Here is a 20,738-nt window from a genome sequence, read left to right on the forward strand (position 1 = left end):
CTTATTTCTCCTAAGAATTATGCTGTTTTCATCAGTTTTTGTAAAAAGAGTGCTTCAATACTAAATACATTTTTCCACTTTGTAAGGATGGAAATCAATACGGCTGATGAGGGGATATTTAACTCTGTAATATTTTATTGCATGTCAAGGCAAATTAGAGTTTAATTTACTGAGATACATAAAAATAATAATAGTGAGTTTATTTAAATATGAATGATGTATTGTAGCCATAATGCATGTAATAAAGTATGCTTTTGTATTTTGCAGTCACCAGCAACCATGGGTGACGGGGAGATGGCCTGTTTCGGAGAGGCTGCACAGTTTCTCCGTAAATCTGACAAAGAACGATTGGAAGCTCAGAACAAGCCATTCGATGCCAAGAACACCTGCTTCGTAGATGACCCGAAAGAGCTGTATGTGAAAGGTCTAGTCACAGCTCGTGAAAGTGGCAAAATCACAGTGAAAACCGATGATGGAAAGGTAAATATAAAATCCTAATACTTATCATACCACCTGCTAATTACTTTGAATTGTGAACTAAACTGAAATATGTCTCTTTTTCTTCTAGACTGTAACTGTAAAAGACGCGCAAGTTTACCCCCAAAATCCCCCAAAGTACGACAAAATTGAAGACATGGCCATGATGACCCATCTGAATGAAGCTTCTGTGTTGTATAACCTCAAAGAACGTTATGCAGCATGGATGATCTACGTAAGTTTGGTCTCTTTCTTCATAGTCCGTAGAAGTGTTTGACAGTATCAATCTTGCGTAGAAATACCAGACAAACAGTTTGAGTAGATAGTGTGCACTTCCTACAAAATCAATGGAAGAGAAATGACAAAACAAGAGTGACATAGATATATCACAACGACACAACTTTACATCATCAAACGTTTAAATTAAAAAATTCGAATTTATATGCCATTTGTTGTGTATAGCAAAAATCCATCTCTGGAGTTAGAAATAGGTTCCCTAAACCTACTCAGTTCCACTTAGAACACATCAAAATGATTAATCAGCTTTAGAGTAAAATATTTACCGATGCTTTTGTGAAAAGATGCCTAATCCTTAGTAGTCCTCTTGACATATACATTGATGCTACTTGTTTTGTTGTCCGTTTAGACCTACTCTGGCCTTTTCTGCGTCACTGTGAACCCCTACAAGTGGCTCCCAGTGTACAACCCTGAGGTGGTTGCTGGTTACAGAGGGAAGAAACGTATGGAAGCCCCACCTCACATCTTCTCCATCTCTGATAACGCTTATCAGTTCATGTTGACAGGTACGTGCCCTTTTTCCTCTTTGTAACAGACTTATTTTCTCAACACATAATACTATGAATTTTATTAATAATCCCCATCTCTTGTTTGCAGATCGTGAAAATCAGTCTGTCCTGATTACGTAAGTATTTATTGTCATTGTATCTCTCAAGTTCTAGCTATTTCTTCAGCTTTTCTAGACGTACTATATTTTAACCTTCTTTATCCACAGTGGAGAATCCGGTGCCGGAAAGACTGTGAACACGAAACGTGTCATCCAGTATTTTGCAACAATTGCCGCTATTGGAGATCAAGGCAAGAAAAAGGGCCCAGCTAACAGCTTGAAGGTAACCCAGCTATTGGTATTATTAATGCATACTTAAAGGGCCAAAAAGATCAAAACATATCTGACGTGCTGTACATTCTTTTCTATCCATTGGTATAACGCTACTGAGAAGTCACTTGCTTGTTAGACTTGTATTCATATATAGTTAATTAGGTTGAAAATATATACAAAAACCTTCCACATATCCAAAAACAAATAATCTGCCAATCCAGAACAAGAGCCAGCACAGTTTTCACTATAGTTTTTATTACATCTATGCATAATGCTTAGTTTCTATTTCATGTGAAGAATAAGAGATTAATGTCCAAATACAAATTTCACCAACTGAACAAATTTTACTCACGTTTGACAGGGCAATCTAGAAGATCAAATCATTGAGGCTAACCCTCTGCTAGAAGCTTTCGGTAATGCCAAGACCGTGAGAAATGACAACTCTTCTCGTTTTGTAAGTTTTTGTTAGGCAATAGCCATATTCATGTTATCATCTACATGTTTCCCCATTTGTTACCAAGTTTACTAAACTCTCACTATGGTGCTTAGGGTAAATTCATCAGAATCCACTTCGGCACCACCGGAAAACTGTCTTCAGCTGATATTGAAACATGTAAGGAACATATTGCAAATTAATTTATCTTTAACTATTTATAAATGTGATATATTATATTTCTTATATTGGCTTTTATTTGAACAGATCTACTGGAGAAATCTAGAGTCACCTTCCAGCTGTCTGCTGAAAGAAGCTACCATATCTTCTATCAGATCATGACAAACAAGAAACCAGAAATTGTTGGTAATTAAACAACTTTTTTTTATTTCTCCAATGAACACAGAACCAGGTTGTGATTTGGTTCCATATTTACAGTGACAGAATATAACACACCTGAAAATATATAAATCAGACATTTAAAACTTTTAAATCCATGTTAAAGATATTGCATGTATAATGTTTAATTTTTTTACACATTTTTACTAATATGCTACATGTCTTTTTCTCTAGAAACACTTCTGATCACAACCAACCCATACGACTATCCATCCATTAGCCAGGGAGAGATTGCTGTGAAGAGTATTGATGATGAAGAGGAATTGTTGGCCACTGATGTAAGTTCTTACGTTGTAGAGAAGAGCAGCAAAATTCTAACGGTGTTCTAAATGCTGGTTTCAATCTCAAACTGCCTTTCTCATCCTACAGACGGCCATTGATGTCCTGGGTTTCACCGCAGAAGAAAAGATTGGCATCTACAAACTTACAGGAGCAGGCATGCACCATAGCAACATGAAGTTCAAGCAAAAACAGAGAGAAGAGCAGGCCGAGCCTGAAGGCACTGAAGGTTTGTCTTCAGTGTTCAGTGAAAGAATTTCAGTAGTCAGTACAACTGATACTGATATTAATTAGAAACCTAATGTCTGCTTAACATGGATAAAACTGTTGTCCAATATATGCATACAATTATTTGTATTGTCAACTTGCAGTTGCTGACAAAATCGCATATTTGATGGGTTTGAACTCTGCTGATCTGCTGAAAGCTCTGTGCTACCCAAGAGTAAAGGTTGGCAATGAATATGTTACCAAAGGACAGACTGTCCCACAGGTAATTATGTCTCCAGTGTTCAGTTATTATTGTTAAGGTGTCTGTAGTTATGTGCAGAGGCTTATGCTATATCTGTTCCCTTCAGGTTAACAACTCAGTTGGTGCTCTGTGCAAGTCAGTGTATGAGAAGCTGTTCTTGTGGATGGTCACACGTATCAACCAACAGTTGGACACCAAACAGCCAAGACAGTTCTTTATTGGTGTGCTGGATATCGCTGGTTTTGAAATCTTTGATGTAAGTGAACATTTATTTATAACTTTGTCAAATATCTTTTTATAACTGTACCAAGCACATTTTATTCAACCCCCTTCTGTCATCTGCAGTTCAACAGCTTGGAACAGCTCTGCATCAACTTCACCAATGAGAAACTGCAGCAGTTCTTCAACCACCACATGTTCGTTCTGGAACAGGAAGAATACAAGAAAGAAGGCATTGACTGGGAGTTCATTGACTTTGGTATGGATCTGGCTGCCTGCATTGAACTTATTGAGAAGGTGGGTTCCAAAATTGAAAGCAGTCAAATTGTGCTGTGGTAACACAGGTTAAGGATGTATGAAATTCTCACTGATATCTACATTTTCAGCCCATGGGCATCTTCTCAATCCTTGAAGAGGAGTGCATGTTCCCCAAGGCCACTGACACATCCTTCAAGAACAAACTGTATGAACAGCATCTTGGCAAGTGCAAGAACTTTGAGAAGCCCAAGCCTGGCAAAGGAAAGGCTGAAGCTCACTTTTCTCTGGTCCACTATGCTGGTACTGTGGATTACAACATCAGTGGCTGGCTTGACAAGAACAAGGACCCACTGAACGACTCTGTTGTTCAGCTCTACCAGAAGTCTTCAATGAAACTGTTATCCTTACTCTACTCCAGCTATGCTGCTGTTGATGGTGGGTATTAAAAATGTTTCATGCAAAACTACTCACTGCTTCCTCATTATCGTTTATTAGTTTAACACGTAGCTCCCATTACCCTTAAATAATAGATGGTGCAAAGAGTGGAAAGAAGAAGAAGGGAGGCTCCTTCCAGACGGTGTCTGCTTTGTTCAGGGTATGTACATTTTTTATTGTTTATTTTAAACAAATCTCGACATTTACGAGTTTTATTTTTTCATAACACATGTAGCTTTTCTTCTACCCCAGTTTACACAACAGAAGTCACATTGAATTCAATATTTTCCTTATCTGTTTCAGGAAAATCTGAACAAGCTGATGAGCACCTTGAGAAGCACTCACCCACATTTTGTGCGTTGTTTGATCCCTAATGAGACCAAAACTCCAGGTAAAGCTCCATTCTGAATGTATTTATATAATAAGAGAACAGTGTTTTCACTGTTGGGATGTTGTCTACCTTAAACCCTGACTGATTGTTCACCCCATCAGGTACCATGGAAAACCATCTGATCATCCACCAGTTGAGATGTAACGGTGTGTTGGAGGGTATTAGAATTTGCAGAAAAGGATTCCCCAGCAGAATCCTCTATGGTGACTTCAAACAACGGTATATTTAATTAATTACCTCAACTTAAGTCATAGATTAATTGCATAAATATTTGTTTTACACATATCTCCTAAAAACAAAACAACAACAAAAAAACCTTTCTAAATTTATTTTTTTAAAGTGTAACATTTGCCTTGAATTTACTCTTTTTTTTTTTTACTTTTATAAAGTTACAAAGTGTTAAATGCCAGCGCTATTCCAGATGGGCAGTTTATTGACAGCAAGAAGGCTTCTGAGAAACTTCTGGGCTCCATTGATGTCGATCACACTCAGTATAAATTTGGCCACACCAAGGTATGAAGAAACTGGAACATTAGGGACCAATTTATATATATATATTGACGTTTTAGAGATTTTTATAATGGTTTTTTCTCCTTTGCAGGTGTTCTTCAAAGCTGGTCTTCTCGGTACCCTGGAAGAGATGAGAGATGAAAAGTTGGCACAACTTATTACTTGCACTCAAGCTCGTTGCAGAGGTTTCTTGATGAGAACTGAGTTCCAGAAGATGATTGAGAGAAGGTTTATATAATATTATCAAAAAAGTGTGAATGAAGAGCTTTGTTTTAGAATAAAGACTCATCGTCTGTAAATCTTTTACACAGGGAAGCAGTCTTCGTCATCCAGTACAATCTCAGGTCATTCATGAATGTCAAACACTGGCCTTGGATGAAACTGTATTTCAAGATCAAACCACTCCTGAAGAGTGCTGAGACTGAAAAGGAAATGGCAAACATAAAGGAAGAGTTTGAGAAGACCAAGGAAGCCTTGATAAAGTCAGAAGCCAAGAAGAAAGATCTGGAAGAGAAAATGGTTTCCCTGCTTCAGGAGAAGAATGATTTGCTCCTGCAAGTTCAGTCGGTAAGAAGATGCAAATATAAACAGAGTATGTCTAAAACTATAAAGTCAAAATAAAATATTTTAAAAATGCATTATACTTTCAAAACAGGAAGGTGAGACTCTGGCTGATGCAGAGGAAAGATGTGAAGGCCTCATCAAGAACAAAATCCAATTGGAATCTAAAATCAAGGAGCTCACAGAGAGACTTGAAGATGAAGAGGAAAGCAATGCTGAACTTACTGCCAAAAAGAGGAAACTAGAGGATGAATGTTCTGAGCTCAAGAAAGATATTGATGATTTGGAGCTTACATTGGCCAAAGTAGAAAAGGAAAAACATGCTACTGAAAACAAGGTGTGAAGTCTGAGGAGGATACACTTTTATGTTACCTAATGCTTAATGTATTTTGAATCACAATTTATGCTTTACATTTAGGTTAAAAACCTCACCGAGGAACTTGCATCCCTTGATGAAAATGTGTCCAGAGTTAGCAAGGAGAAGAAAGCTCTTCAAGAGACTCACCAGCAAACACTTGATGACCTGCAAGCTGAAGAGGACAAAGTCAACACTTTGTCAAAAGCCAAGACTAAGCTAGAACAGCAAGTAGATGACGTAAGTACATGTGGAAATGGTACTTCCTACAATATGTTATAAAACATTGACTCGCTATTTCCTTGTAACCATTGTAATACACCATAATTTATCTCTCCTTATAGCTTGAAGGATCTCTAGAACAAGAAAAGAAACTCCGTCTTGATCTGGAGAGAGCCAAGAGGAAGCTTGAGGGTGATCTGAAGCTGTCCCAGGAAACTGTCATGGATCTTGAAAATGACAAGCAACAAACTGATGAAAAACTCAAGAAGTTCGTCTTTCTTGTTAATGTTTGTGTTTCTTTGGTTTTAAGACCTATTTGTCTATAACTGCTTGACTAAAGTTATTTTATTTTCTGTTGTTAAAACACAGGAAGGACTTTGAAATTAACCAGCTTCAATCGAAGATAGAAGATGAGCAGTCCCTGGGATCTCAGATACAGAAGAAGATCAAGGAACTTCAGGTAAGTTTTTTTGCAAGTCAGTTTCGTAATGCTATGAGCTACAGTGTCTTTCCTCTACAACATTTAATTCTGGTGTTCTAGGCTCGTATTGAAGAACTTGAGGAGGAAATTGAGGCAGAACGTGCAGCTCGGGCCAGGGTTGAGAAACAGAGGGCTGATCTCTCCAGAGAACTTGAAGAGATCAGTGAGAGGCTTGAAGAGGCCGGAGGTGCTACCTCTGCTCAAATTGAGCTGAACAAGAAGCGTGAAGCCGAGTTCCAGAAACTGAGACGTGACTTGGAGGAAGCTACCCTTCAGAATGAAGCTACTTCCTCAACCCTGCGCAAGAAGCATGCTGATAGTGTTGCTGAACTTGGGGAACAAATAGATAACCTACAACGTGTTAAGCAGAAGCTGGAGAAGGAGAAGAGTGAGCTGAAAATGGAGATTGATGATCTTGCCAGCAATCTTGAAAATGTCTCCAAATCAAAGGTACATAAGTGGTTAGGTAGGAACACTTCATATTTTTTACTGATCTGTAACTGTGCAAACTATAATATTACTAATTGTCCTTCTAGGCCAACCTTGAAAAAGTGAACCGTGTGCTTGAAGACCAACTCAGTGAAGTAAAGGCAAGGGATGATGAACTTCAACGTCTTCTCAACGACCTCTCTGCCCAAAAGGCTCGATTCCAAACAGAGAATGGTATGCAGAAAAATTAATGGAAGGATATAGAAAGATTTTAAAGCAAATCAAACCGAAATGAGTTAAATGAATACATAACAAATAGTTGCAAATTGTAAACTAAATTGAGTAATTAGAGCTAAAATTGTGACACCTTTGCTATTTGTCTGAATTTTGCATTTTTGGTTCAGCGAATATATCCTACAATAGCAAAGGAAAAATATATCAAATTTTACCTTACACAGTCATGCACAACTACTTTATCTTTTTTTCCTTATTCACGATATTTTACAAAGGACATAAGATATACATGTTATCCAAGTATATATCATGAAGCCTAAAACTAAAATGGAAATGCAATCTTTCAAAAAATGTAATTCTAATATTTACAAAACAAACATACATCAATTTACCTAAAAACATAAAATTGCATGGATTTCTCATTCATTCTAGGTGAGCTTACTCGTCAGGTTGAAGAGAGGGAATCTCTAATTTCACAACTCTCAAGAGGAAAGCAAGGCTTTACACAACAAGTGGAGGAACTCAAGAGACAACTTGAGGAGGAATCAAAGGTAAACCATCTTAGAACTGTTAGGGCTTCTGAATATGAGTGTTTACTAATCTTTGATTTATTTCTACAGGATATTATATTAAAAGTGTCATTGAGTCATTCAAACAATATATAAAAATATCACATGCTATATTACATTAGTTTACAAACCCTCAGCATGAGTATTCTGTTTCATATATTCTTACTATATTTCTCAGGCTAAGAATGCCCTGGCTCACGCCCTCCAATCCTCCCGCCATGACAACGACTTGCTCCGTGAACAATATGAAGAGGAACAAGAGGCCAAGGCTGAACTTCAGCGCTCTTTGTCCAAAGCAAATGGTGAAGTTGCACAATGGAGGACCAAATATGAAACTGATGCCATTCAGCGCACGGAGGAACTGGAAGAGGCCAAGTATGCTCCCTCTTAATAAACTCAATATAAGCAATGTGATCACGCTTTGAATAATGACCTTAAATACCACCTTCAATGTCCTTATAGGAAGAAACTTGCTCAGCGCTTGCAGGATGCTGAGGAACAGGTAGAGGCAGTGAACTCTAAATGTGGCTCCCTGGAAAAAACCAAGCAGAGGCTACAGTCTGAGGTAGAGGACCTGATGGTGGACGTTGAGAGAGCCAACAGTGCTGCAGCTGCTCTAGACAAGAAGCAGAGGAACTTCGACAAGGTAGATATTGAAAACAAATTCCTAAATTTCCTAACAACAATTTTTTCCCCAAATATTAACACATTATTATTATTATTATTATTATTTTATTATTTATATAGCACCATCATACTCCATAGCGCTTTACAATCATTCTTTTTTTTTAATTTTTTTTTACATATTTGTTTTTATTGTTTTTTAAATAAGTAATTCCACATTATGATATACATGCAGTAGAAATGTACATTACAAGGTGATTTGGTTAAATAACAGCTATTAACTGGGACAACACACATTACAGGTCCTGCAGTTGCACATACAATGTTTGCTACATATGTCCGTGTCATTGCACAACTCCTCATATCGCTATTTTTTATGTACTGGGTCACCTCCTGGGACTGATTCTAACCATCAGTTATGTCTTGGTGCCCGTGTTTGTCTGGCTTGTGGCATAACTATTGCCTGTTCCTAATTGGTTTAGCATGTGTGGATTACAATCATTCTTTATTAATATAATAGGTCCTGGTAGAATGGAAGCAGAAATACGAAGAGGGTCAGGCTGAGCTGGAGGCTGCTCAGAAAGAATCCCGTGGCCTGAGCACCGATATCTTTAAGCTAAAGAATGCTTATGAGGAGGCCTTGGAACAAGTTGAGACCTTGAAACGTGAAAACAAGAACTTGCAACGTAGGTTTATCTATATTACGTTAGTTTGCAGGAGACATTGCTAACTATTGAATAATTCTTAAAATTAATCTAACCAAATGTTCTAGTATAAAAAATAGTATAGCTATACAGATGGCAACTAAATAAGCACATATGCAACAAGTGGAACTATGGTAGGGGCATTTCTGCAAATGACTAAACTATGATGAGATTATATCATTTTATGTATCAAATAGGACCTTTATGTCTCCTAAATCTCTTCCTATTGTATTTTGTCCTGCTATAGTACTTGTGTCACAACAGATCCCAACTTCATACATATTAGTACTGCTGAATTTCCGCAGAACTTACAATAAACTTAAATACCAGTCACTGTGGAGCAAAATCTGAATAAATATTTGTCCATTACTTTTCTAGAGGAGATCTCAGATCTCACTGAACAGGTCAGTGAATCTAGTAAATCCATTAACGAACTGGAGAAGTCCAGGAAGCTAGTTGAGCAGGAAAAGAGTGACCTACAGGCTGCCCTGGAGGAAGCAGAGGTATGTGCATGAAATAAAGTAATAAAATATCTGCAACCAATATTGCCGTGTGAAGGGATACTATTAAACAACCAACGATACATATGTATTTCTAATAGGGATCTTTGGAACACGAAGAAGCTAAGATCCTCCGTGTTCAGCTGGAATTGAACCAAATAAAATCTGAGGTGGACAGGAAAGTTGCAGAGAAGGATGAAGAGATTGAACAGCTGAAGAGGAACTCTCAGAGAGCTGTCGATACCCTGCAAAGCACACTGGACTCTGAGATCAGAAGCAGGAATGATGCTCTGAGACTGAAGAAGAAGATGGAAGGAGACTTGAATGAACTTGAAATCCAGCTCAGCCACGCCAACCGCCAGGCTGCAGAGGCACAGAAACAGCTCCGCAATGTGCAGGCACAATTGAAGGTATCTCAGGAGCACCTCACACAACTATATTAATATGTATTATTTTTAGAGCTGTTGGTTCGTAAAATGAGATATCTAGAATATTGTCCATAATATATAACAGCTTGAACACATATTTTGCTTTATCGCTCTTAGGATACCCAGCTTCAGCTGGATGATACAGTCAGAGGACAGGAAGATCTAAAGGAACAGCTGGCCGTAATTGAACGTAGAACCAACCTGCTGCTGGCTGAACTTGAAGAGCACAGGTCTGCTCTGGAACAAACAGAGAGATCTCGTAAGGTTGCAGAACAAGAGCTCCTGGATACAAGTGAACGCGTCCAACTTCTGCACTCACAGGTAAAGTACATAGAATGGAAACAAATTCAATGTGCATTGATAGAATGTGTCTAAATAGATGGAATATTAAATACACTATATTTTTACCCCGTCAGAACACCAGCCTCATCAACACCAAGAAGAAGCTTGAGTCTGACATTGCTCAGCTCCAGAGTGAAGCTGAGGAAGCTATCCAAGAATCAAGAAATGCTGATGACAAAGCCAAGAAGGCCATCACCGATGTATGTTTGTCCCACATTCTTACTTTATGATCGGATTGTTTTTTTTTTTTGCTTTGTTATTCACTTCTTGAATATTTTTCCAAAGGCTGCTCTGATGGCAGAGGAACTGAAGAAGGAGCAGGACACCAGCTCTCACTTGGAGAGAATGAAGAAGAACCTTGAGCTAACTGTGAAGGATCTGCAGCATCGTCTGGATGAAGCTGAGCAGCTAGCACTGAAGGGCGGCAAGAAGCAGCTCCAGAAGCTTGAGTCCAGAGTACGTACAAATCACAGGGCAGTGGTGAATGAGGTTGAATTTAGAAATGGCAAAATAATAATCTGTATTCTGCTAATGTGATCTCCAGGTTCGAGAACTAGAGAACGAACTCGATAATGAACAGAAGCGTGGAGTTGAGGCAGTGAAAGGTGTCCGCAAATACGAAAGGAGACTGAAGGAGTTAACTTACCAGGTAAAGTATTATTCTTATATGTATGAGAATTTAAAGGCACTGGTCAAAAAGAAGAAATATATAAAGTGTAGATTACATATATTACTTGAAAAACAATATTACAATAATTAATGCCATAATCTCTGTAAAAATCTTTGTAAAATAACTCTGTAAAAATGTTTCTCCTCTTTCAGACTGAAGAAGACAGGAAAAATGTCCTAAGATTGCAGGATCTGGTGGACAAACTGCAGCTGAAAGTAAAGGCCTACAAGAGACAGGCTGAGGAATCTGTAAGTACAAACCCAATGATTTCTTGTTTGTAGCCAAACAAAGTCCAAGTAGAATACCCTGTTTCCCCTAAGTAGTGGTCATCTGTTTTTATATACTTTGCTGTTAATCATTCCTCGTGTATTCTTATGTTTCAGGAGGAACAAGCCAACTCTCACTTGGGTCGGTTCAGGAAGGTCCAGCATGAGCTGGAAGAAGCTGAGGAGAGAGCTGACATTGCCGAGTCTCAAGTGAACAAGCTCAGAGCTAAGAGCCGTGATATTGGCAAGGTATTGGCACTAGCTCTAAGTAACGCGTAATACAATTTTTCCATCATGATCAGTTTACTTTTAGATATTGTTTTTCACTCTAAATGCCCTTTATGGATGAAGAAGTATTCTCTAAACTGGCATTATCACGCTTTTTAATGAAGGGGGATATATAACTCAAGAGCATAACCGTGGATTATAGCTGCAGATGGTTTAATCAATATCTCATTCATCTTACAGAAAGAAGGGCAGGAGTGAAGAAGTTTGAATGACTGAAAAGGGAAAAACTTGCAAAATGTGAATTTTTCTACTTTCTTTTGTAGCACCTTACCTCCAACCCCGTTCCCTACCTTCCCCTAAATAAATGATGTATTTGAATTTTCAAATATGTGGTCACGTTACTTATTTGAAATAGATTGATATAACAAATATATTACATCCGTAATCTATCACATATTACGTAAGGTGTGAATGGCTTTATAATATTTGACTGGACTAAGAATATAATTCACAGTTTAAAAATATATATATATTAGTTCAGGCATAGGCAATCTTCGGCACTCCAGATGTTTTAGACTACACCTCCCATGATGCTTTGCCAGCATTATGGGTGTAAGAGCATTATGGGGGATGTATTCCACAACATCTGGAGTGCCGAAGGTTGCCTATTAGTTCATTTACCTTTAAAAAAATATTTGTTAGCTGTAAACATGAAAAGTGATTTGTTGATTTTTAATATTAAGCTTACGTATTCCTATACTTAGCAAATATATACCTGTAAAGTCTGAAAAACAAAATGAATTGTAGGAGTCCACAACTCTTGATCCTACAACTGGGTGCCTCCCTTTTAGCTCCCACTCAATCATTGTTAGAAGCTGGCAATCAGCATAGAGAGAGCATACAGAGAAGAGGCTAAATTAAAGGGACACTATAGCCAACAAACATTTTTATCTTAATAAGGCAGTTTTTGTGTATAGATCATACCTCTGAAGAGTCACTGCTCAATTCACAGCCATTTAGTCGTTTAGGAGTTAGATCACTTTTGTTTCGACTTATGCAGCCCTTGACACACCTCCCCTGGCTGTGACTGGCATATCTTGCATAAAAACAGATGTAACTACTTTAATTGTTTCTCTATCTCCTGCTCTGTAAATTGAATTTTAATCACACACAGGAGGTTCCTGCAGGTTTTAGCAAGCTATTGACAGAGCAGGAGATCGGAAATTCAAAATTAAACAGAATTTGCAATAAAGAAAGTGTAAACATTAGATGACTCTTTACAGGAAGTGTTTAGGAAGGCTGTGCAAATCACATATAGAAAGGTGTGACTAGGGTGCATAAACAAAGTGATTTAACTCCTAAATGGCAGACAATTGAGCAGTGAGACTACAGGGACATAATGTATACACCAAAACTGCTTCATTAAACTAAAGTGGTTTTGATGACTATAGGGTCCCTTTAAACACAGTTTGTCTACTTTACAATATATGCTTTGGACTAAAACTTGATTGTGATGCAATTTGCCAAATCATTCCTATACATTTAAAAGGAAATGCAGTATTACATGTACAAGGTTAACACAAGTTATCACTGATTTTCAATGTTTTATTCAACAATGTAACATTCAGAAGATACCGTTCCCCTTTAACCCCGTAAGGACACATGACATGTGTGACATGTCATGATTCCCTTTTATTCCAGAAGTTTGGTCCTTAAGGGGTTAAGGGGTTAATTAGTCATGTGAACAACTTTCCAGTCCCATATCCATGCAGACACTTAAAGGAACTATAGAGGTAAAAAAAAAATGCGTATCCTTGATTTCCCCCCAAGAGTAAACCTACTGTCACTAAATGTTTTTTCCCCTAAATAGTGTAAAATTGTGCTTTAGAAGTACCTGGTTTAATCTTTACTTCAATCATATTTTCTGCTCCTCCTCTGATTTCATGTTATATCCCCATTTTCTTTATCCCTGCTTCCTGTATTTCAGCCAGACTGTCCCCCAATCACCATGCTCCAGTGATTCTCTATAAGAATCGGTAATGACATACCTTAGTGGGTGTGCCGGAGTTTAGTGATGCAACTCAACACATGCCCACTATGCCTGCCCAAGAAGTGCTCAGCCTAAGTTATACTACAAATACAGCATACAGACACTAGAACTTATATACCACATAAAAAACGCACAAACATTTCCTCACGACATTAGATATCATATAGTGTCATATGTTTATTATAAATAAATATAAAGAGACAGACAAACACAAGCTTATCTGTCTTTCTATCTATATCTTTCTCTCTATCTACATCTCTCTCTCTCTTTCTCTCTATCTTTCGCTCTCTCTAGCTAGGGACTGGCAGGGCAGGAGTTAACAGTGGTTAATGAGATTGCCTGGCAGGGACTGGCAGGGAAGGGGTTAACAGTGGATAGGGAGGTTGGCTGACAGGGACTGGCAGGGAAGGGGTTAACAGTGAACAGGGTGGTTGGCTGACAGTGAAAGGGGTTAGCAGTGGATGGGGAGGTTGGCTCTCAGGGACTGACAGGGAAGGGGTTAACAGTGGATAGGGAGGTTGGCTGAAAGGGAAAGGGGTTAGCAGTGGATAGGGAGGTTGGCTCTCAGGGACTGGCAGGGAAGGGGTTAACAGTGGATAGGGAGGTTAGCTGACAGGGAAAGGGGTTAGCAGTGGATAGGGGGGTTGGCTCTCAGGAACTGGCAGGGAATGGGTTAACAGTGGGTGGTGAAGTTGGCTGACAGGGGCTGGAGGAGAATTTATTACTTGCATTACAGTGAAGGAGGGAGAGGAGCACATATGGGCTTTCGCCTTGTTTCTGTGGTGCAGTTTGTGCTGTGACCATTTATTACACTACAGCAGACCTGCCTTTACTTTTATTGGCTGAAAAAGGTATGTTTCTTTCAGAGACTGGGAATTAAGAACATGTTGAAATGTGAGAGGGGTTGGCTAAGGAGGCTGGGTTACACTGCTGAAAACAGCAAAACATTTTACAGCATTGCAGGAAAACTACACAGAATGAAAAAAAATTGAAGATTATGCTAGCGTTAGTGTACTTATAATCTTAATTTTAGTAATGACAGGAGGCGAGTATTTTGCATTAACTCTCTTTACTAACTCACATAGCAGTAAAGAAAAGGTGAAAACATTAACCAATCAAAAGAAAGTAGGAGGTATAGTATTCACAGTAATGAGGCTCCTCCCCCTCTTTCGAGAGCGACATCAGATACATGGCAGGGACTGGCAGGGAAGGGGTTAACAGTGGATAGGGAGGTTGGCTGACAGGGACTGGCAGGGAAGGGGTTAACAGTGAACAGGGTGGTTGGCTGACAGTGAAAGGGGTTAGCAGTGGATGGGGAGGTTGGCTCTCAGGGACTGACAGGGAAGGGGTTAACAGTGGATAGGGAGGTTGGCTGAAAGGGAAAGGGGTTAGCAGTGGATAGGGAGGTTGGCTCTCAGGGACTGGCAGGGAAGGGGTTAACAGTGGATAGGGAGGTTAGCTGACAGGGAAAGGGGTTAGCAGTGGATAGGGGGGTTGGCTCTCAGGAACTGGCAGGGAATGGGTTAACAGTGGGTGGTGAAGTTGGCTGACAGGGGCTGGAGGAGAATTTATTACTTGCATTACAGTGAAGGAGGGAGAGGAGCACATATGGGCTTTCGCCTTGTTTCTGTGGTGCAGTTTGTGCTGTGACCATTTATTACACTACAGCAGACCTGCCTTTACTTTTATTGGCTGAAAAAGGTATGTTTCTTTCAGAGACTGGGAATTAAGAACATGTTGAAATGTGAGAGGGGTTGGCTAAGGAGGCTGGGTTACACTGCTGAAAACAGCAAAACATTTTACAGCATTGCAGGAAAACTACACAGAATGAAAAAAAATTGAAGATTATGCTAGCGTTAGTGTACTTATAATCTTAATTTTAGTAATGACAGGAGGCGAGTATTTTGCATTAACTCTCTTTACTAACTCACATAGCAGTAAAGAAAAGGTGAAAACATTAACCAATCAAAAGAAAGTAGGAGGTATAGTATTCACAGTAATGAGGCTCCTCCCCCTCTTTCGAGAGCGACATCAGATACAATAACAAAATTTAAAAAAAAAAAAAAAAAAAAAAAAAAAAACGGATAAAGTCTTGCAACATGCACCAACGGGTGACTTTTCAAATACGAAGTCCTAGGGTGATCCAAACAAGCACCAACAGATGACTTTTCCTATTGCGAAGTCCTGGTTTCTGAAGGAAGGTCCAAACCTGTCCATCCTGAATGTAGGCTGTACTGTCTTGAAGTTATGCTGAAAGAGAGTGTGGAAAGGGTTAGGAACCGGTCTGGCAACTGTTTGCAGTAATGTAATAAACCCAGCACAAACTCTAACGAAATGTACCTAGTCTAAGTATGACAATAACAGTAACGAAGCTGTAGTTAAATAAGGTACACGTCTTATATATACCAGGTAGCACACGTCTTATATATACCAGGTAGAAAATATGAAGGAAAAGATAGAGTATAGGTATACTTACATGAGATTTCATCCCTCGAGGGTGCGGAGGGTGGGAAAATACTCGCCTCCTGTCATTACTAAAATTAAGATTATAAGTACACTAACGCTAGCATAATCTTCAATTTTACCACATGACAGGAGGCTTCATATTTTGCATTTTTAACGCTGATGAAGGAGAGACGTGGCTGCCCCCGAGTTTGGGCGGAAATAGAAGGTCCGAAAGGTCGCTTCGCGTGACCAATCCGCGGCTCGTAGGATGTCTGCCAGTGATGCTCCCGCGGAGAAAGCCGACGAGGCCGCCGCTCCGCGAACGGAGTGGGCACCGAAGGTGTCTTCCACACCTGCTAGAGACAGGATCCAGCGAACCCATCTGGCCAGGGTGGTAGTAGAGACGGGAACGTGAGGTCTAACGTAAGACACCAATAGTTGTCCCGAAGATGAAACCCGAAGGAGGGAAGTGACCTGAACATAACGACGCAGAGCAGAGACCACGCAAAGTAGCGGTTCCGTAGGAAAAAAGGGGTAGAAGACCGACGATGAGTCCGATTTAGTACGACGAGACACTTGGAAGGTAACTCCCTCTGGGGAGACCGAGAAGGCGTCGATGTCGAAAGCCCGCACGTCCGAAACTCTGCGGAACGATACCAGACAAAGTAGGAGTGTTAGTTTGGCCGACAGTTGTCGAAGTGAGAGTCTGTCGTTATCTGGCCAGTCTCGCAGAAACTGTAGGACGACTTCCACGTCCCATAGCCGAGTGTACTTGGGTCTGGGGGGTCTTTGAAGTCTGATGCCCCTGAGGAGGCGGCATACCAGAGGGTGTCTCCCGACGGGTGAACCCAGGATCGGAACGTGAGCCGCTGAGATCGCGGAGCGCACGACGTTGAGGGATCGGTAAGATCTGCCCGCGGAGTATAGGTGGGAGAGAAAATTCAAGATGGCCGTTACAGGTGCCGTAAAGGGATCAAAGTTCCGTTCACTGCACCAAGTGGACCAGGAATTCCATGCTGCAAGATAGCATCGTCTGGTTCCTGGTGCCCACGAATCCCATAAGAGGTCTCTAGCTGTCTGCGATAAGTCCTCGGTCTGCCAGGCACCCCTGAAAGAGTCCAGGCTACTAGAGTGAGGCGGTCTTCCAGAATGAGAGGATGGGGGTTCCCTCTCGGGTCTGTGAGGAGCGTCCGGTAGGACGGTATGAGGAGAGGATCCCTGTAGGATGAAGCTAGAAGGTCCGGGAACCATGGTTGGCTCGGCCATAGGGGAGTGATGAGGAGCAGAGACCCGCGTTGCGTCTTTAAGTATTGTATTGTCCTTGCCACCATGGCAAATGGGGGAAAGGCGTAAGCGCCCCTGGGTGGCCATGGTTGGAGAAAGGCGTCTACTGCTTTGCTGTCCGGATCTGGTAGCCAGCTGAAGTACTCGTCCGTCTGCCTGTTGTTCCGAGATGCGAAGAGGTCCAGGTGGAGGGGGCCTCTCCTGACCGAGAGGCGATGGAAGATTGTGGGGTCCAGCCTCCAGTCGCTGCTGTCCCGCCAATGGCGAGAGAACCAGTCCGCTGTCAGGTTCGTTTCGCCTGGGAGATATTCTGCCATGAGGGAGATTTTCCGGGGAAGGCAAAACTATTTCTTTCGTAATCTCTGAGAGGAGTCTGGATCGGGCCCCTCCCAGTCTGTTGATGTAACGGACCGCTGACACATTGTCCATCCGGAGGAGGATGCAGCAGTTGGTCCGGTTTCTCGCTAGGCTGCGAATTGCGAACGACCCCGCTAGAAGTTCCAGGCAGTTGATGTGGAGTTTGAGTTCTTGGGAAGTCCAAGCGCCTCCCGTCGAACTGCCTTCGCAGGTGGCGCCCCATCCCCAGAGGCTGGCGTCTGATTCCAGGACCATGTCGGGCGTGTTCCCGAAGATGGCTCGGCCATTCCACGCTTCCATGCTGTCCAGCCACCATCCCAGTTCTTCTTTGACTTCCTCCGTCACCGGAACCGTTTGGTCGTACGAAGAGTTCTGGCGGAGGAAGGAAGCCTTCAAGCGCTGCATCGCTCTGTAGTGGAGTGGACCCGGGAATATCGCCTGGATAGATGCGGATAGCAAGCCCACGATCCGAGCCAGATTGCGGAGTGGAATGGAGTGGCAGCGAATGGCTCTGCGTATTTCCTTCTTGATGGCTGTAATCTTTGAGGTTGGGAGCCGAAGTGTGCTGGTCTTGGAATCTATCTCGAAGCCCAGGAATTGTATCTTCTGGGCTGGGGATATTTCCGATTTTTGAAAGTTCACCACGAAACCTAGGGACGTGAGGAGTCGGGTGGTATATTGTGTGTGTTGCGTTAGACTGTACCTGTCTGAGGAAAACAGTAGCAGGTCGTCCAGGTAAATAATGCACCGAATTCCTTGAGTGCGTAGTCGAGACACTACTGGCTTCAGGAGTTTGGTGAAGCACCACGGTGCGGAGCTGAGGCCGAAGGGAAGGCATGTAAACTGCCAGGGGCGGCCTTGCCATCGGAATCTGAGGAACTGTCGGCAGGATGTATGGACGGGTACCGATAGGTAGGCGTCCTTGAGGTCCAGTCTTGTGAACCAGTCCCCTTCTTGGAGCAGATCTCTTAGGAGATGGATGCCTTCCATCTTGAAATGTCTGTATGTTACGAAAGCATTGAGTTTCCTTAGGTTTATAACCGGCCGAAAGTCTCCAGATTTCTTTTTCACTAGGAAAATGTTGCTGAAGAAGCCATTTTGGTCGTGAGCGGGTTCTATCGCTCCTTTGGCCCTGAGTTCCCGTAGTTCGCCATCGATTAGAAGGCGATCTTCCTTGGAGCACTGAATGGGATACGGAGGGGCGGTCTGGGACGGGGTTTCCACAAAATCTATGATGTAGCCTTGGACCGTCTGGAGGATCCATGCGTCCGTGGAGATGGCTGTCCAGTTCTGAAAAGACAGAGCGATACGACCTGCAGTATACGGGGTTAGTGGACATTGAGGCATAATGGTGCTTACCTGTGGGGAAGCGTGCTCTGCCACGGCTACGAGGTCCTCTGCCTCTGTCTGCTCCACGGGTGTAGGAGAAGGGCTGCCTGAAACCCACTTCCGGGTAGAAGGGTTGGGGTCTGTGAGAGCGGGGGCCAGAGGGCCAAAAACGGCTGGCTGCTCGGCCCCTGTAGCGGCCAGCTCGTCCAAAAACACCCCGACTGGGGTAGCCCCTGAATACTCGCTTCATTGAAGTTTGAGCCTTATTGAGCGAGGTGAAAATATTTACGTGCTTATTAAGCTCTTTGAGGAAGGCTTCCCCAAACAATTTGCCCTGTGCAAGCGGTCCCAACTCCTTGGTGCCCAATTCCACCAGCTTTCCGTCAATACGGAGCAACGCTGCTTTTCGCCTCTCAGAGGAGAGGGCTACGTTGGTGTTACCAACAAAACAAAAGCACCTCTGTGCCCATTCTCTTATATCGTGAGCCCACTCTTTAACCATACTGGTATCAAATTCGTCAGCCCTTGTAAAAGCATCGTCCGCCAAAAACATGATGCGGGAAAGTGGGCCAATAGAGTCTAGGAGTTTGTCTTGAACTCCGTGAAAGCCCTTCTCCACTCCTCTCCTGGGGTCGCGGCCACCCCTAGACATGAATGTGTTCATGACCTGGTCGAATTCGGGGGTTTGGGCCACGTTGTCGGGAAGGGAAGGGCGAGGGCATTCCGAACGTAGTCGGTTGCGCACCGTTTTGTCCAGGGGTTTGCGGAGCCAACGGTGCATAAATTTGGAGAGATGGTCGGGGGGGGTCCAGTCCCCCGAACGCGGGTGCCGTATGTTGCGGGGGTCGAATAGACGTTGCCCCTTGGGGTCCAGAATGGCTTCCCCTTCTTCTTGGACCGGTGTGGGGTCGTCCGGTAGTTGGATGTCGTCCAAGAAGGTGCCTTTTAGGAGACCCGTATGGGATCCCGTGTCCGAACCCCAGTCATTGTCTGGGTCGGAATCTGCGGCCTGCCACTCATCTAACACAGCCATGGAGCGTGTTTGTTCTTCCCCCTCGTCCGAGGAGTAATGGGCGGGGGTGGGTGGTGCTGGCCTGTGGCGTTTGGCAGGAGCCTTGCCTTTGCCCATGTTGTCATTCCTTTCCTTGCCCTTCCAGTGGCGTTTGCTGGGCCGAGAGTCGGCCTGGGCATGGGATTCTGAAGCCTCAGAATCATAGTCATGGGCTTGGGCTGTTGTGGCTTTTTTAGTCTGATCGGCAGTCGCCGTCATAACCCTGGATAATGCTTTCTCCATAGAGGCGGAGATGGCTTCCGCAATCATGGTTTGGAAGTCTGCAGGGTTTTGAGGTGTATCCATGATAATAGGAGTTGGGCCGCTGTAATAGCTGAGGCACAGAAATGTTGGGCTAGGGGTCTGTCCCAGTTAGTGATAAAAAAGGGGGGGTACCTGCAGTACCCAGTTAACCCCAGCAGGGTAGGTATAGGTATATATATATAAACCGTGAAATGTAAAAAGGCAAAAACCCCAGCAGGGTGAATATGACAATTCTGGCAGTAAAAGCACCAGTTTCCCCAGCAGGGAATATTGGGATTTTCTTCTGGGCCACACCCAGGTATAAAAGCTCAAATATGTATAGGTGGCACGAAATCCACCTGATAGCAGCGGTATTAAA

At 42.2% G+C, this 20,738-nt stretch overlaps 1 protein-coding gene across 1 annotated transcript; it reads left to right on the forward strand.

Moving 5' to 3' along the window:
• Window positions 1-273: 273 nt before the first annotated feature.
• Window positions 274-11,986, forward strand: LOC134573147 (myosin-4-like). Its single transcript, XM_063432675.1, has 39 exons — window positions 274-480; window positions 569-712; window positions 1,124-1,280; window positions 1,372-1,399; window positions 1,490-1,604; window positions 1,956-2,048; window positions 2,144-2,207; window positions 2,295-2,393; window positions 2,601-2,704; window positions 2,796-2,934; window positions 3,077-3,195; window positions 3,281-3,430; window positions 3,520-3,690; window positions 3,780-4,086; window positions 4,182-4,246; window positions 4,390-4,477; window positions 4,579-4,696; window positions 4,867-4,990; window positions 5,079-5,215; window positions 5,299-5,554; window positions 5,643-5,885; window positions 5,967-6,143; window positions 6,248-6,393; window positions 6,495-6,585; window positions 6,667-7,056; window positions 7,143-7,269; window positions 7,702-7,820; window positions 8,017-8,213; window positions 8,301-8,484; window positions 8,983-9,148; window positions 9,545-9,669; window positions 9,768-10,076; window positions 10,212-10,415; window positions 10,511-10,636; window positions 10,722-10,892; window positions 10,981-11,085; window positions 11,259-11,354; window positions 11,490-11,621; window positions 11,841-11,986. The coding sequence occupies exons 1-39, from the start codon at window positions 280-282 to the stop codon at window positions 11,856-11,858; spliced, it is 5,805 nt and encodes a 1,934-aa protein (XP_063288745.1). The 5' UTR covers window positions 274-279; the 3' UTR covers window positions 11,859-11,986.
• Window positions 11,987-20,738: the final 8,752 nt, after the last annotated feature.

This window comes from Pelobates fuscus, chromosome 9, assembly GCF_036172605.1.
Source record: "Pelobates fuscus isolate aPelFus1 chromosome 9, aPelFus1.pri, whole genome shotgun sequence".
NCBI classification, from domain to species: Eukaryota; Metazoa; Chordata; class Amphibia; order Anura; family Pelobatidae; genus Pelobates; species Pelobates fuscus.

Excerpts from the sequence above, each read along its gene's own strand:
- LOC134573147 (XM_063432675.1), top strand. The coding sequence starts at position 280 with ATGGGTGACGGGGAGATGGCCTGTTTCGGAGAGGCTGCACAGTTTCTC. Across the intron at positions 6,144-6,247 it reads TAGAACAGCAAGTAGATGAC|CTTGAAGGATCTCTAGAACA; the intron begins GTAAGTACATGT and ends CTCTCCTTATAG. Across the intron at positions 10,077-10,211 it reads ATGTGCAGGCACAATTGAAG|GATACCCAGCTTCAGCTGGA; the intron begins GTATCTCAGGAG and ends TATCGCTCTTAG.